The sequence below is a fragment of the Mytilus edulis genome, chromosome 10 (assembly GCF_963676685.1).
Source record: "Mytilus edulis chromosome 10, xbMytEdul2.2, whole genome shotgun sequence".
Classification (NCBI taxonomy): domain Eukaryota; kingdom Metazoa; phylum Mollusca; class Bivalvia; order Mytilida; family Mytilidae; genus Mytilus; species Mytilus edulis.
This window is the reverse complement of record NC_092353.1, coordinates 80,492,832-80,509,748: the sequence shown is the minus strand read 5'-3', so window position 1 is coordinate 80,509,748 and position 16,917 is coordinate 80,492,832. Positions and strand designations below refer to the sequence as shown.

The 16,917-nt window shown below is 31.9% G+C and overlaps 2 protein-coding genes across 2 annotated transcripts; both read left to right on the top strand.

Moving 5' to 3' along the window:
• Window positions 1-580: 580 nt before the first annotated feature.
• LOC139491974 (temptin-like) lies at window positions 581-3,377 on the top strand. Its single transcript, XM_071279960.1, has 3 exons — window positions 581-1,709; window positions 2,017-2,173; window positions 3,016-3,377. The coding sequence occupies exons 1-3, from the start codon at window positions 1,530-1,532 to the stop codon at window positions 3,105-3,107; spliced, it is 429 nt and encodes a 142-aa protein (XP_071136061.1). The 5' UTR covers window positions 581-1,529; the 3' UTR covers window positions 3,108-3,377.
• Window positions 3,378-13,686: 10,309 nt separating this feature from the next.
• LOC139491973 (temptin-like) lies at window positions 13,687-16,103 on the top strand. Its single transcript, XM_071279959.1, has 3 exons — window positions 13,687-13,913; window positions 14,597-14,753; window positions 15,747-16,103. The coding sequence occupies exons 1-3, from the start codon at window positions 13,722-13,724 to the stop codon at window positions 15,833-15,835; spliced, it is 438 nt and encodes a 145-aa protein (XP_071136060.1). The 5' UTR covers window positions 13,687-13,721; the 3' UTR covers window positions 15,836-16,103.
• Window positions 16,104-16,917: the final 814 nt, after the last annotated feature.

Below are 16,917 nucleotides of genomic sequence, written 5' to 3'. Positions count from 1 at the left end.
AATGTATGCTTTTTTCGATGGCAGATTGTGAGCGTAAATGAACGGTGACCCCATGTTTTTATTTCATTTTTCTATTAAGTATAAGATAAAGTTCATTTTTAGAAAAATATATCGAAATCCTATATTAAATAAAAAAATTGATTTAGACCCGCGAGCCCCCTTAAATCTGTTAAACATGAATATAGTTTCTTTCAAACTGACTATAAAGTTGTTTTACAACTGTCATACAAGTGAGAGGTAAAGCTAGATTCAAAATCAGGTTTAACCCACCATTTTCGACTAAAGAAAATGCCTGTACCAAGTAAGGAATATGACAGTTGTTATCCATTCGTTTAATGTGTTTGAGCTTTTGCTTTTGCCATTTGATTAAGGACTTTCCGTTTTGAATTCTCCCCGGAGTTCAGTATTTTAGTGATTTTACTTTTTTAAGTCTTAATTTGCCCAATTGGTAGATTTTACCCAACAATACATAAATTTAAAAAAATCGAAAAGGGGGGGGGGGGGGGGGGGGGGGGGGCAGGAATTGAAATAAAAATAAAATAATTCTTCAAAATATGTGACCATAATAATAGTAGTCATGATATGATATAATTATACCTTTGAAAAATTCAACAAATATACATTATGGGATATGTAATCAAGTTTTAACAGAAAAATAATAATTAAAACATTAAATCAGTAATTTAAAAAAATGACATTTTTTTCGATGTTTCTGATATTGGAACTCGCCAAGAAGGGATATAAAAGAAAGGCACCATCCAGGAAGTGACAATAAAGTGAAAACGGATGGACATACCAAAATAAGCCGTAGCTAACTAAAGGCAACAGTAGTATTCAGCTGTTCGAAATTCATAAATCGATAGAGAAAATCAAATCCGGGTTACAAACTAAAACTAACACCTTGAAACTTTGCTCGGTGCTCGGAGCACAAAAATCATGCTCGAAACATGAAATCCCGCATTTTGATTGGTTGATTCTTAAGTCTGAGTACAAAAATCATGCTCGAAAGTTTTATGACCGCGAGGCCAGAACTTTTCCGACTTTCTATTATCATTATTTTTATATTCTAACGTTCGTTTTATGATAAGTGTTAAATTATGCGCTGACTTTGATAGTTGTATGGTCATGGCTTTGAAAAGGAAACTTGACGTTAACTTTATCAGGTACATGTCGTGCATAAGAAAAACGTATCTTAAGATTTTTTTAAAATCTATTATTAAAACATACGACACATACTCCCCGTAGTTTCACCTTGAAATGAAAATAAAATGTTTCCTATTAATTTTGTAGCTTTGCAATGGCTATTTACATACACTCACGCACCATCTAAAATGTATTTTGGCATGTGACGTCTTTTGATTAATTGATTTCAATTCTTATAAATGTTATCGACAGATTTTTTAGGTCAAAATATAGTTTACCTTATGTATAAATAAAACGCAATTCTGAAAATTTGATATACAATATAATTTCTGGATTAACAGAAACGCTTTTTGAAGTTTGCAGAATATAGCTAATATCAAACAAAGATGTGTCAAATTCTAATGTTTGTTTTCTTAATTTCTTTAACATATGGATATCCATGGTTCCAAGGGAAAATTCCAAATGGTAACAAAGTGCCCGATCCCTGTAAAGGAGGCTCGTACATATGGCTTGCTGTTGGGCATCAAAGTGAAGCAGGAAGTGGCCCAAGGAACAGCTTTGGTCAAGTGAGTATTTAATTTTTACATGACATTTGATATACAATAAAAATATTTATGATGGTTGTTCTACGTGCACTAGGCTAAGCTGTCAATATAAATTTGATGTGGTACCAGAGAGCCAAATTAATACTACCTTTCAATAAATAATCGGTTGTAAAAACTAAATATATATTGAAAAATTTAAATTCGTTAATATCATTGATTTTGATTTGATATAGACAATTCATTGTATGCAATAAATGTATCAAGAAGAAACATTACCTTTCAAGCAATATGTAAATCGACAAACACTTTAATCGGGAATTTTTTGTAGGACTTTTTCTATGCTAATTTCCGATGGACTGTTAATCTTTGTGAAATGGATTCTGATGGTGACGGGAAAACCAATGGGGAAGAATTAGGAGATCCAAAATGTGAATGGTACATGGAAGCAACAAACCCAGTGATATCTAACGCAACTGGACATCCAGGTTAGTCAGCTGTGGAGTTTATACTGTACATACTGTTAAGACAGCTAATTGAAACAATTAAAGACTAGAATTAAAATTTTCAGGCCAGAGGTCTGTTATTTTTCCTATCCGAGAACTCTGACGTATTCCTCGTATTCCACTAATAAAAATGGCTGTCATATATAGCCAAAATCACTGAATTTAGCGTTAAACAATAAATAAATACATCAGTATTAATCGATTATTGAGTATCAAACAGCAGTATACTACTGTAGCCTTTATTTAACATATTTCTGCCTGTATTTGTATCTTCATGCAGCTCCTTTTTAATCATACATGTATCTTATTGTATAGATCACAATATAACAACGTGTGGTTGTTAAATATGTGAAATAAAAAGTTTGTTATGGGTTAAACATCAATGAGGCAGCAACACAATATGAAATGAACCCCCCAAAAAAGAACACATTATTCCGGTCTTGTGTTAAAATCCCTGCTGAAGATTGGAGCTCATATGAGTTGTTGGTCGAAATTTAAAACCACATTTTCTTTCAACGATATAGAATTCCATAAAAAATAAATAAAAAAAAAAAGATAAGGAAAATAAATAAAAAACAAATTAAAGAAAACAGCAAATACATATAAAAAGAATAAGACGAAACAACATACAGTTGTTGTCCATTCGTTTGATGTGTTTTATCATTTGATTTTGTCATTTGAAGTTAGGGACTTTCCGTATTGAATTTTCCTCGGAGTTCAGTATTTTTGTGAATTAACTTTTTGCAATATACAAGGATTATATATACAAAGCTATTATAAATAGTCATTCGATATAATAAATAATTGTTTGTGAATGATTTTAGGAATATGTGAACCTATGGGTAGTCCTAAATGCAGAGGTAAAAATGTCGGAATGTACTGTGACAGTGTAAGTGGAAAAATTATTGGCCGATAAGCAGTTTTCAAGCCATACAAGACGAACTGGAAAGGGATTCTGCATAACAAACACACAACCATGATTGTTCGGTTACACGAACAAGTGCAATATGACGTTGTTTTATAAAATGCCATCCATTAACAAATCGTTACAAAACGTATTTTTGTAATCGCATTTTATGCATCTGTAAAACTATATTTTCATGTTTATGAACCTGTAATCACACATGTGTATTATTAGAAAAGTAGTTACAAGGGAACGACAATAAAAGCTGCATGTTTTTTGCAATTTTCTGTGTTGTTTTTGTGTCAATCGAATAAATCTTTAGCTTTTTTTATTCAATTTTTAGAAACCAACGTCCAAAATACAAAATCTGTCCTATATGCTAACAGCCATAGCCATTAATGTTTTGATCCAGTAAATCACAAAAAAAATCTGAGGAAAATTCAAAGCGAAAAGTCCCTAATCAAATGGCAAAATCAAAAGATAAAACACATCAAATGAATGGAGAACAACTATCATATTCCTGACTTGGTACTTCCTACTTCTTATGTAGACAATTGGGGATTAAACCTGGTTGTATAGCTACCTAAACTTCACACTTTATTGCAGTCGCACAAAATTTCATTATATTGACAACATGTGTGACCAAGACACACAGACATAATGAGTAAAAATATAAAAAATTGGGGTACAACAGTCAACATTGTAAAAGAGAATTAGAGAAGTCTTTACATAATTCAAGTTTTACAAATTTTAGTTCATATGATTATGATATTGTAGCAGAGGATACACATCTAATTTCAACTTTGATAATAAAGTAAATAAACTTATTCAACTCGAAAAACAGAGAAATATAAATCTTCGATTTCTTAAACAAACCAGGTATTTTTCCACAGAAAACGAAAGAGCAGAATCCCTATACCGAACTAAATAATAAACTAATGAAATTACTTCAATCCTTATTTTACAACAGTCACTAGCACTGAGGACAGGAGTAATTTGAAGTTTGTACTCATCGATTATTATGCTTTTATGTCAACAGTATGTGGCCTGCAGTTCATTGGATGTCGTTTGTTGCTGTTTGTTATAATTGTTTTCCGTACTATGTTGTTTTGTACATAAATCAGGCCGCTAGTACACGGCCGACACTCGGCTAACCGAGAGATTGGTCGGTTAATCTATATTGAGTATGCGGCTATATCGGCAGTGGGTCTGTTAATCGGGTTGGCTATACGTCTGTTAAGAGTAAAACGCACAATTTAATGTTAAACTCGATCAAATATACAGATTTTTGGCATATTATAAGAATTAAATCAAAAAAAGAAAAGTGTCTGACAAAATGATATCTATCAAAGAACATTTTCCACCTTTAAAAACATTTCATAGTCTGCGCAGTTTTCAGTAAAAGTAAAAGGCGTCGCGCAAGTATGTAGTATTTATGATTACACGCATAGCAATTTTTTAATAAAAGGCGAAACAAACAATTTTAGATATCATTTAAAAGACACAAAATACTACTTTGGTTCTTAAATATAAATTGACATTAGTAAATATTTCATAATTGTAATATAACGTGAGTAATACCACGTTTTAGTGAAAATTATGTGAATAAAGTCTGTTAATGGGTTGGACAATTGAAATTGTGTCAGTTAAGAGTTATTTAGCCACGAAAATAGTTGTGCTACCTTTATATTTTCCCATTGAAAATGTTAAAAATGAGATGTTCTTGAGTAAAAAAAAATATTGTAAGGGTTCCGCGGAACCCAGTGTCTCGCCTACTTTTGCTGTAAATCGCAGGCTCAACAAAAATGAGGAAAAAAATCAATAAAAATATTCCTCTTGGTACTATCTTATGATTGGAAGAAGCTTCTGTCCAAGTTTAGTGAAAATTTAGGATAGTGAATGAATCTAATAAATGTTTTGAAAACTTTAACTGCAGACTGTATGTAATGTTAACTGGAAGAAAATCTAAGTCCATTTAAAAGTAAAATACAGAATAAAAAGAGTTATCTTTTTACAATATTAACTTCTGGATACTATCTTATGATCATAAATAAGCTTCTGTCCAAGTTTGGTACAAACCCAGGATAGTTTAAGAAAGTTATTAAATTTTTAAAAACTTTAACCACAGAGTGAATGTAATGTTTCCCCGCAGAAAAACTAAGTCCATTCAAAAGTAAAATACGGAAAAAAATGGATTTACTTAATTACAAAATTTACTTCTCGGTACTATCTTATGATCATAAGCAAACTTCTGTCCATGTTTGGTACAAACTAAGGATAGTTTAAGAAAGTTATTAAACTTTAAAAACTTTAACCACAGAGTGAATGTAATGTTTCCCCGCAGAACAAACTAAGTCCATGATTTATAAGTAAAATACGGGAAAAATGGAATTTTATTTTTACAAAATTTACTTCTGGATACTATCTTAATATGATCATAAACAAGCTTCTGTCCAAGGTTGTTAGAGATCCAGTATAGTTCAAGAAAGTTATTGAAATTTCAAAATCTTTAACCACAGAGTGAATATTTGTGGACGCCGCCGACGACGACGACACCGACGACGACGGAATGTAGGATCGCTTAGTCTCGCTTTTTCGACTAAAGTCGAAGGCTCGACAAAAAATAATAATACGATGCAACACTATCCTTCCAGTAAAAGCATTTTTATTTTAACTTTCTTTGCATTTTACTCAAGAGTGTGTCACTTCAATATAGCGTGATCTGGGTTGGTCGCTGGAATATGCATGAACTTATTATTAACGATTTCAATCAGCCTTAATTTTTGTATCTGCTCAAAGTAGCATGTTCTCAAATCCGATTGAACGTGTCTTTCTAATACAACACAGGGTACATATATAACGTGTTGTCGTTTTCATATGCACATGACATTTGTCACTGGACGTTTAGGTGGTACCCAACACTACAGGGAGATAACTCTGTAAAGTCAGTGATACGTTTTAATTACGTTGTGTTGTAAAGGGAGTAATAAGCTTCTCGAAGATCAAAATTGGTGTTTGTCAAACTGCTATATAACCAGTTGATTTTTCTGACAAAACGGTTGGTTCAAATTTTTTGAAATTTTTATATTTCTTTTAAAGGTTCAAATTAAATACTTTGTCAAAATTTTATCCAAATTAAACGAACCACATTGATTTTAGTGAAAGTGTTCGGTACCACCTTAATCCTAATTCCTCAGCATCATAAAATTGGTTTTTTCTTGTATTACTTAATCATCTGTTGTTTACAAATCATTCTAAAGAAGTAAATGGAAAGGAGCGAATGCAGCTACATTTGGTTGTATTAAAATTTAATTCATTTTATTTCGTTTAGTTCCTTTTCTACATATGTGCAGAGGAGAACTGCAGGTGTCCACATGTAAACGTCAAGCATTTGTCACCAATATGAGTACATTGCAATCCGTTACTGTTTCAACACCCAGGGGGGTTTCATGTCTTTATTCTTAAACAATTTGTTTTCTTCTCTTTTTTAGCAATGCATCACTCTCTACTGTCCTTATCTTTTATTTTGTATTCTGTATCTCCATCCAGATTCTCGTGTATACCATGAGGTGTTGTTTATTTCTGTATTCTTTAAATGGTTATGTTACTTTTCTCTACATTTTATTTATCTTACCCATTATTCTTTCTCTATTCTTTATATTTAGGCATCCCAATATACTGATGTTTAGTTACATTACGACGTTAATCTCTGATTTATATACTGATTACCAATGTAGATGACTAATTGGTGTCATTCATGACAATTAAACAGAATCCACATGATATATGCGACCATTCTCGGATAAAATCAATTTTACTTTAATTTAACACTTTTTGAAACCATTTTTATCAATTTTTAATATCCATTGCCTACATTGTTATTGTTCATGTGTTTTGTTCCGTATATTTTATATTCCATTGCTCATGTTTTGTTTCCGTATATATTTTATGTTCCATTGCTCAAGTGTTGTTTCCGTATATTTTAGCCGCTCGTCTTGAGCCTACAAATTGAACACACCATAAAGTAATAAAATTATACATTTATTGTCATTCATAACTCTTAACAGACTAATTAACAGACCGGGTTTTATACATCCGACCCATTAACAGACCAGGTTTTTAATAAAGATTGATTTATGTCACCAAAATACAGATTTTCGTGTAGATTTTTCACAAAATGATATCAATTTGGTTAACACTCATAATGCCTGTCTTTTTTCGATGTTCAAAATAGTGCATGCAAGTAAATTCAACCCAAGTGTCATTTTGTGTACATTTTGTGTGTGTAAAATGTGTATAAATTTACTGATGAGTAATTTGCCTTTTCATTTTATAGATCGTACATAGAAGCTAGAAAAATAATAATTACACCACTGGATTCAGTACATTGAATAGTTTTGTCAGACATAAATATTTTTTATGATTAACATATATTTAAAAGGTTATACAATGAAACATTCTGAGTTTTCAATGATTTTCTCGATAACACCTGATTAACAGACTTTAGCCAACCCGATTAACAGACCCACTGCCGATATAGCCGCATACTCAATATAGATTAACCGGCCAATCTCTCGGTTAGCCGAGTGTCGGCCGTGTAGTATAGTTTACTCGTTTTAGTTGTCTTTAAATTTGTCATATCAGGGCCTTTTAAGTTGACTATGATGTATGGTCTTTGCTTAAAAATGATATGGGACAATGCAGAATATTTCAATAAATGGACATTGTACATTCCATACAACATAAGATTGACAGATGATACTTCGTTTAAAACCAGAGTAAGCAGTTGCAATCAAACTTTTGACACCCGTTGAGGTGACTGGTTCGAAATCCCCATTCTATATGTGCTTAGGTCTGACTGGCATACGTGAGAAAAAGGGTGACTCAGATATATGTATGTTGCAAAGTTACGAACCATCATTTCCGTCAAGTTGACTTATATAATTTCTGTTGTCTGTTTAAGTCTGACTGATAAAGTGACAAAAAGGGGTGACCCAGATATCTGTATTTTGCAAGAGAGACAAACCAACCTTCCCTTGTGTTGCTGTTGACTAGTACACATCTAGAGAGTTGTCACTTAGGAATGCATACACAAGGGCGTTGACAAAAACATGCGGAACTACTTTAAATACAATTTTACTCTGAGCTACCTCAAATAACCAAACAAATATTTGAAACTTGTATACGTTTTCGAGCCGGAAAAAAAGAATTTTATCAATAGTCTACCACATAAGTCACTTGTCAAGGATCAACACACAAAAAAAAAAAACAAAAAAAAAAAACAGATTATTTTTTTCTATACACAATATATGTAAAGTAAAGACAACAAGCCTTTTTTTTCTTGTGGCCCTACATATCTTAAAAGATTTTTCCAAGTAAACTCATGTGTCCTCCAATTTCTAATATGTTTTCATTCAAATACAAAATGTTATGTCGCACGTTTTTGTTTGGTTTATAAAGACAATTCATGGTGATGCAGAGCTTGGGATAATTTAAACAGGTTGTTGCCTAATTTACGTATTCCCTACGTCTCTATTTAAATTCAAAATATGAAAAGGAGCTGTGAATTAAAATTCAAGGAAACAGTAACCCAACGACACATTCCAATCGCTTAAAAAGTATTACGTCATCACCATGACTTCACCGACCGTGGTGGATGTCTGTGTCTCGGAGACTATAGGTGTCTGAGGAATTTCCCAATTCGGTATTTGGAGCTTGGATTGTAGTTTATACGTTTCAGTCTCGGTTTCAGAAAGGTTGCAGTTGTATGATTGAGTTTGGACATCGGAGTCAGTTAAAGTATTTAGGATTAATTGTTAAAAATATAGTTTAAACTTAAGAATACAAAGTAAATTATATATACTTTTTTTTAGATTCAAAAGGTATATGAATGGTCTTGTTGTTTTTAATAGTAAAACATCTAAGTTGTAGTTGTGATATGAAACTAGTGACTGAGGAAAAATAATGTACATCCAATTATTTAACCAATGCATACATAAGTAATAAACTTTGTCTTCTATGCACGATTTTATTATTGTTTACGCATCCATATCATCAAAAAAACACTCGGTCAGTGTTGATGTGAAATTATGGCAGCTAATTAATTGTCTTGTCTTGAAGCAGAAGTTTACCGACATTTACCTTTGTAAACAAACAACAAGGACGCATGGATATTGAGGTAAATACGTGTGTAACATACACAAAAAGATATACTCTTGTAATTGATTTCAATGACGGAGCGATGTTTACGTTTGTTGACTCTCTATGTCATGTTGGTTTTCCCTTTCGCACTTGGGTATTGCGATCATCGTATATTAACGAAAAGTCATGCTGAGGTTAATACATACGGGAAACATGTCGGCAGAAATTAAAGAATTAGCTCTAGAAAAAAGTATGTGTACATAAGTTTTATAACAAAAACTAGCTATTTAGTTATAAAAAATATATGCATCATTTTTTTTATTTGAAGTTTCATATGTCTAAGTTTCGTGTTCAGTATCGAAGCCGTACCTGCCCCTCAGATTATGTGAAAATGGATACGATCGATTAGATAGTTCGTATATACGTTACGGTAGTAATAATCTCGTCCACGTTGTCTCGTTCTGATTAGTCACCGAATGCGGCCTATCACGACACTTGTCATGAGCAACTCCGTCTGTATCACTAAGGGAGAAGACTGCTAACCTTTACAGGGCACACGAGCTCACTCTCGAATTTTGTTTTCTACAGAAGGTCGGTGGTATTTCTCCGGTGTCCTCCGTCAATACAACTGACCGCCATGAAGTAGCACTATAGTGTTGAAAGTGGCGTTATACAACAATCAATCAATCAACAAAAATCAATGGTTGTGCAATTCATGTGGCTTATGTTTTCAATTAGTTTCCCGAGAAATGGTCGTAGAGTGTATAAATGAAACCTACATTTCTTAGACACAGAAGAAAATATCAAAATAAACTGCAAATCACAATAGCAGAAACATTCCGTATCTATTTAATGTTGATTGGCTGTTGAATCGAAAAAATACATCTTTATCATGTTTAAGCGTGACATGGTCTACATATATTTCATGTATTTATAATATGAATTTGAAGGTTAAGTTAAACATAAATAAATGTTTCAGCCTAAAAATATAACTCCTAATCTGCGTTAGAGAAACTTATCAATTATAAAAACGTGACAAGGTCGGGCGATTTATTTTAATATATCATGGATATGTATTTTCAGTTTTAGTAACCCAGACCCCCCGAATTGAACGATACAGTAATTCGTCCTAAAATTTGAACTCGAAATTGATTTGTTAACGAATTAAATATGGAAAAGAAATGTTATGAAATTGAAAATATAACTTTATCCTTTAATCTTAGAAAATTATCCTCCGTAACACCACGAAACTTTCACACAATTAGAAATAAAATAATCATGGTTAATTGAATTTTTTTTTCTCGAAAAATAGGGTATTAAAACCCTCTGAACACACCCTGGAACTCCCAATGGTTTTATAGTATACTACTATAACAATGATGCAAATAATGGCCCTCTGGTATACTTTGACGATGCACCAATTCGGCAACACATTTATACATTTGAGAAATCTAGGAGTAAACAAATGAAAAAAAGTAATTTCTACATACATGTAGCTCCCTTTTTATGATTTTATGTCGTCCCTTGATGTCTTATTGAATTTTCTCCCCTTACCTTTTATAACTGCGTATTATGTATTTTTTCGGTTTCGAACAAAGCGAACACTAACAAAGTACAAATACGTCTCACGAATGTAATCAAAAGACACTCAGTTTAGAATACAAATATGTTTTGATAAAAAAAAAAAAAAAATGTTTTTTTTTTGTATTCTCTACAAAACAAAAAAAAGAAAATCTAATGATATAAATAAAATTAATCTATCAAAATTAAAGTTTTATGATAAAAATATGCAGTTTTCGTAATTTTGAAAGGGGCGGACAAATTTCAATACTGTTTACTGTTGGTAACTGTTAAGACATAAGAACAACACTTTATCAAGTTTATGCATGTCATTGTGTGAATATTAATTATATTTGTTATTTATAAATCTGAAGGTAACATTTAAACAAGTAAGATATAAGCTTTATCAAAACAGACAATTCAGTTTCAAAATGTTTTTTATTCCTTCAATACCTATCCCAGTTCTCATAACCTGACACAACCCACATTTGTTATTTGGCAAACTTAAAAAATGATGCAAAGAAATTAGATAAAGGAAGATGTGGTATGAGTGCCAATGAGACAACTCTCCATCCAAGTCACAATATATCAAAGTTAACCATTATAGGTCAAGGAAAGGTTGAACATTTTCTTAAATGAAGATCATTTGGAAAAAAACCTAAGTGAAACTATGAATTAAACTGTTTGACAAATTCATACAAAAAAATATCATAACAGTAAGATTTCAACTGCAACTAACTTAAAATATAATTGCATTATACACGCAGCTGCTTTTAATGATAATTAACCAACTAAGTACATTATTGCCAAAAATGACTGATTATTAAAAATAAAGTATTTTCTGTAATGGCCCTGTTTTTCTGTAATGGCCCTGTTTTTTCTGTAATGGCCCTGTTTTTCTGTAATGGCCCTGTTTTTTCTGTAATGGCCCTGTTTTTCTGTAATGGCCCGTCTTTCTGTAATGGCCCTGTATTAATGCCCAGCTTGTCTGCATTAGGCCCAGTTAGGGTTTTTAATAAAGTTAATAAAATTAAGCTGTAAAGAGTATAATACCTTTTTGTATATTTTATTTAATTTAGTAACCAGCAACAAACATTAAAAACCATATAAAGGGATCACTGTCCATCCTGTTTTTCAACACATAACTTCTTTCAACTTAATATCTTGGATATTTGGTATATTTAAAGCTTGATCATGGTGAAGTACAAATTATTTTTTTTCAAACTAAACTGTAATTAAAAGAGTAAGAGAGTACATCAAGTTGGCAGCAATACATACACTTTTTTCAGTTGGTTAATAAATGTATTAAGAAATGGGTGTTTTTATAATGGTCCTGTTATATGTCCTTGGTCAGTAATAATGGCCTCGGATGTCTGTAATGGCCCTCGGCGTTGCCTCGTGCCATTACAGACTTCCTCGACCGTTATTACAGACTTTGGACATATAACATGGCCATTATAAAAATACCCATTCATTAATACTATAGTAATAGTATTTAAAAAGTTAATAAGTTAAGAAAATGACCATTCGATATTTCTTTATTGCTTGTTCGACTTTTCCTTTATGGCTTTAATTATTTTTTTTACTCTTAAATCATTGCATCTGGTATTATTTATGGGATAATACCAATTCACTTATCAATATAAGGAAACATAAGTAAAATTAATTTTTATACTTTTAAATCTATCGCAAATCAGTACATAATCGTTTTGAGCATTACACAAGATCTTTTCTTTCTCAACTGTCTATGACTTTTCTGTATGAAATCACCTCCGAGGAATACAGCGGTCGATATCAGACTATTGGGCAGCATAATTTCTTGAACTTGAAGATGCTGTATTTTCGTATTGTTTCCAAAAACTAAAACAATTTCCATACATTACTTACGCCACAATAGGGAACCGATCAAAAGTAACTAAGATTTTCTAATTGTTGACTGGTTCTCTGTTTTCTGTTTGTTTGGCTCTGATATATACCTGTATGTTGCAAGGACAGGGTCCAGTCTAATTCGAATCGTAATTCTGAATTTCAATTTGAACGAATTCGCTGTTGTATGCATACGTTGAACAACGGGTTTAAAAAAATACCATTACAATAATGAAAATGGTTTCAAAGATTGCTATGATATAATACTTCAATTTGTGTATTTTGTAATCGAGCTAAGATTTTCAAGAATCGCAGATTGATTAGGTCAAAAGTGTTAAAATAGTACAGTACGTTTTTGGTAATAACTATAGTATTATTAATGGTTTTTTTTAAATTTTATAATAAAAGTATAAAGAATTGGCAGTATTTGTTAAAATTCGTTCATAAGTTTAAAGTTTCCGACTTCTTTGCCCTTGCTTTTTTTGTAGATACAATGTGTGATTTGTTTGCAATTTTGATAATAATAATAATGACTATGATAAAATGTATAAAAAAAGTAAAATTATATATTTGAATCATGAAAAATAAATAAATATAAGAAAAAATAGTAATTATTAAAAAAAAAATACATACTATAAGATATTATTTTAAAATATACTTTGTTTAAGGACAAGGCCTAGCTACCATATTACATTATAATAAAGTTATTTTGACTTAAGGAGTCAAACCAAAATCATGCAAATAAGGTGTATACATCAATGTCCTATCGATTACAAACCCTTCGCAGTGGCTATTTACACGTACTCAAGAAAAGGCAAACTGCACATGGGGTATTTCGGCCTGTATTTCTTAAACAAATAAACAAACCTAATGTATTCAAATGTTATCAACTAAAGTTTTAAAAGGTTGAATTAAAAATTCTTGGGTGTCCCTCCAAAAGTCGTGTTTATTGGATTAAAAATCCCGCCCACAACGCTTGGTATATAAATAAGAACCCATTCTGAAATTTGGTATACAACTCTTTCATAGTGAATAGAATAAACTGTTTTTAATCGTCGAATGTTCAAAGTCTGCAAAATGCAACAAATATTGATTTCTGTTTCATTATTTTCTTTAGTATATGGATTTCCCTGGTTCCAAGGAAGGATTCCGAATGGCAACCGTGTTCCGAACCCGTGTAACAGAGGAACATGGCTAGGTGTCGGACATTTAAGGGAAGTTGGAGGAGGGAACCGTAATATATTCGGCCAGGTAAGTTCTTTATTTAATTGATGTGCATTTTTAAAATTCCATGAGCAAATATTTTATGCATATTCAATAAAAAAATTCAAGATGACAATTTTTAAAACAAATTCTTAAAAAATGATATCAATCCTTTTTGAAATGAAGTTCATTTGAAGAATTATTTCAACAAGTTAAATTTTTTGTAAAATTTGTTATATCAAATTAATAATGTGTTTTATCGAATCAGAAATAGTAAATAAGCATGGCCCTAAAAGGCTTCTCAGAACATCTTCAGGTTTAACTCATATACCGGTATAATAGTAATTTGTTAATTCCTTTTATTTGAATACGATTTCATTGTCTACTGGCAATTGTTCTTCATCTTTAAGTTTACTTTTATAGTGGCCGTTCTATTATCGTGGAGGAGTTTTGTATATACCAAGTGCGATATATCTTTCTGTCCTGATTATTCATTAAATATTTGCCAAGGGTTTAAAGCAACTAAAAGCAAACCAACTGCCCTATTGTGTTAAAAAGGGACAAACAAGCAGACTAAACTGTAACCGAGACAATTGCTGACTTGAATATTAGATAGACAATTTTCTGATAACAAGTCGGATATACTTCTATTTGCTCTCTCTATTTTAAACACGGAGAAAAAGTTTTTGAAAAACATACATTTAACAAGACTGTTTTTTTTTTGTATTTAGGACTTTTTCCAAGCTGGTTTAAGATGGACTGTTAATATTTGTGAAATGGATTCTGATGGTGACGGCAAAACCAATGGTGAAGAATTAGGAGATCCAAAATGTGAATGGTACATGGAAGCTACACACCCAGTGATATTTAACGCAACTGGACATCCAGGTTAGTTTGTCATAAGAATTGTACACTGATTTTAAATGAACCTTTGCTTTTTTTTAACTAGAGATCTATAGGTTACATTCGTCAATGTGATAGCCACCCTATGACAAGCACTTACAGTCTATAAAATAACACTAGAGATCTATAGTTTGCATTCGTCAATGTGATAGCCACCCTATGACAATCACTTACAGTCTATAAAATAACACTAGAGATCTATAGGTTACATTCGTCAATGTGATAGCCACCCTATGACAAGCCCTTACAGTCTATAAAATAACACTAGAGATCTATAGTTTACATTCGTCAATGTGATAGAACCCCTGTGACAAGCCTGACTTACAATCTATAAAATAACACTAGAGATCTATAGGTTACATTCGTCAATGTGATAGAACCCCTGTGACAAGCCTGACTTACAGTCTATAAAATAACTTGGTCTAGTAACTTCGTTTTTGGTATATTTTATGTCGTATTGTTCGTTACTTTCTATAATAGCCTGACATTTTGTGTTCCTTTGAGTTTGATTCCGAGTAGACAACTTCGGGTAACAAAACACCGTCCAATCTCGCGTGACAGATTGAGTTTCATAGACTGCAATGCAATGTATTGCTGTTGTTCTTTATTTGGATAGTGAACCATTGATGGTATATATATATATAATACTGCGTGTATTTGTATTATATATTTCCGCCTTACTATTAACGTGTCTATAAAAACAACGTTCTCAGTGACATCCGGTATGATCGGATCGACAGTTTTTAAAGCCAAAAAACATAAAACGTAGGTTTTAGATATATCACTAAATTTATGACGATGAAACAAAAAATGGTTCTGATGGCCAAAATGAGATGAGACAAACGTTACAATTCAATATTTGTCTGTGTTTTGGATGGTGCAGTACTGACTCTTTACGAGAAAGGACTCCTATAAAGGACAACAATTCCACATCTCCTTATTTCTATTTATGTTTAATTTCTTGTTTTCTAATTGTAGGAATATGTGAGCCAATGAGTAGTGCAAAATGTTTAATAAAGAATTTGGGCATATATTGTAACCATCCGAACCCAAAGTTTGGCCGATAACCTGGTTTCCAACTAAGACGAACTGGAAAGGGATTCCCAACAACGGACACACCACATTCTGTGTTTCGGCTACACAAACCATGTGCAATATGACTATTCTACAAGATGTCATTTATTCAATGTCATTGCTATTTATTTTCAAAATGTCATTTATTCATGTTTTTTTCTTCACTTGTCATATTATCGTTTATTACATTCACTCGTTGACAAATTGTATATAATTTAGAAAAAAATAAAAAAATAAAATAAAAGGAATTTCAATTTTTAATGGCTTTCATTGACGACTCTAACCTTCACTGATAGTATATGTGATAAAATAGAGGTCAAGGAAACAGTAACAGCAATGTACGAGACCAACACACTATCTACACGTACTAAAGTGTGCGCAGTAACATTCAATGCTCCAATTATAACCAAAGCGTTATCGGTTTTTCGGAAGGTAAACATCGATGCACACGCAGTATCGAAAATTTGAGAAGATGTGATATAATTTCCAATGAGACAGCTCTCCACCAGAGACCAAAATGACATAGAAGTTAACGACTATAGTTCTCCGTACGGCCTTCAACATTAAACAAAGCCCATAATCCAGTTTCAGAACAGGACATGTTATGATACTATTTTTTCAATTACCAGGATATATTTCGTATTTTAATTGGCATTGCTGCAATGTGATACCTGAAATGTATTTATAAATGAAAGCACAACTAATATATAACGTCTTTATTGATATGACCAAAAAAATGGACTACGAATTGAAAATAAGAATATATGGTATGATTGCTATTAAGATAGCTATCAACCAGAATCAAAATGACATGGATGTAAGCAGGTATAGGTTAATGTATGGCCTTCAACTTGATTAAACCCATAGTGTTGTCAGTTATAAATGCCCAGACATGACAAAAGAGAAAACAGATGAAATAAGAAAACCAACAGCCTGAATTATACACAGTTATAGACTAACAAATTATCAACGCCGGCAGCAAAAAAAACCTAAAAAATTAAAAAAGACAAAAACAACATAGGATGCTGACTTTGTATATGTAGTATATTACAGTGTGGTTATACCAATGACGGTA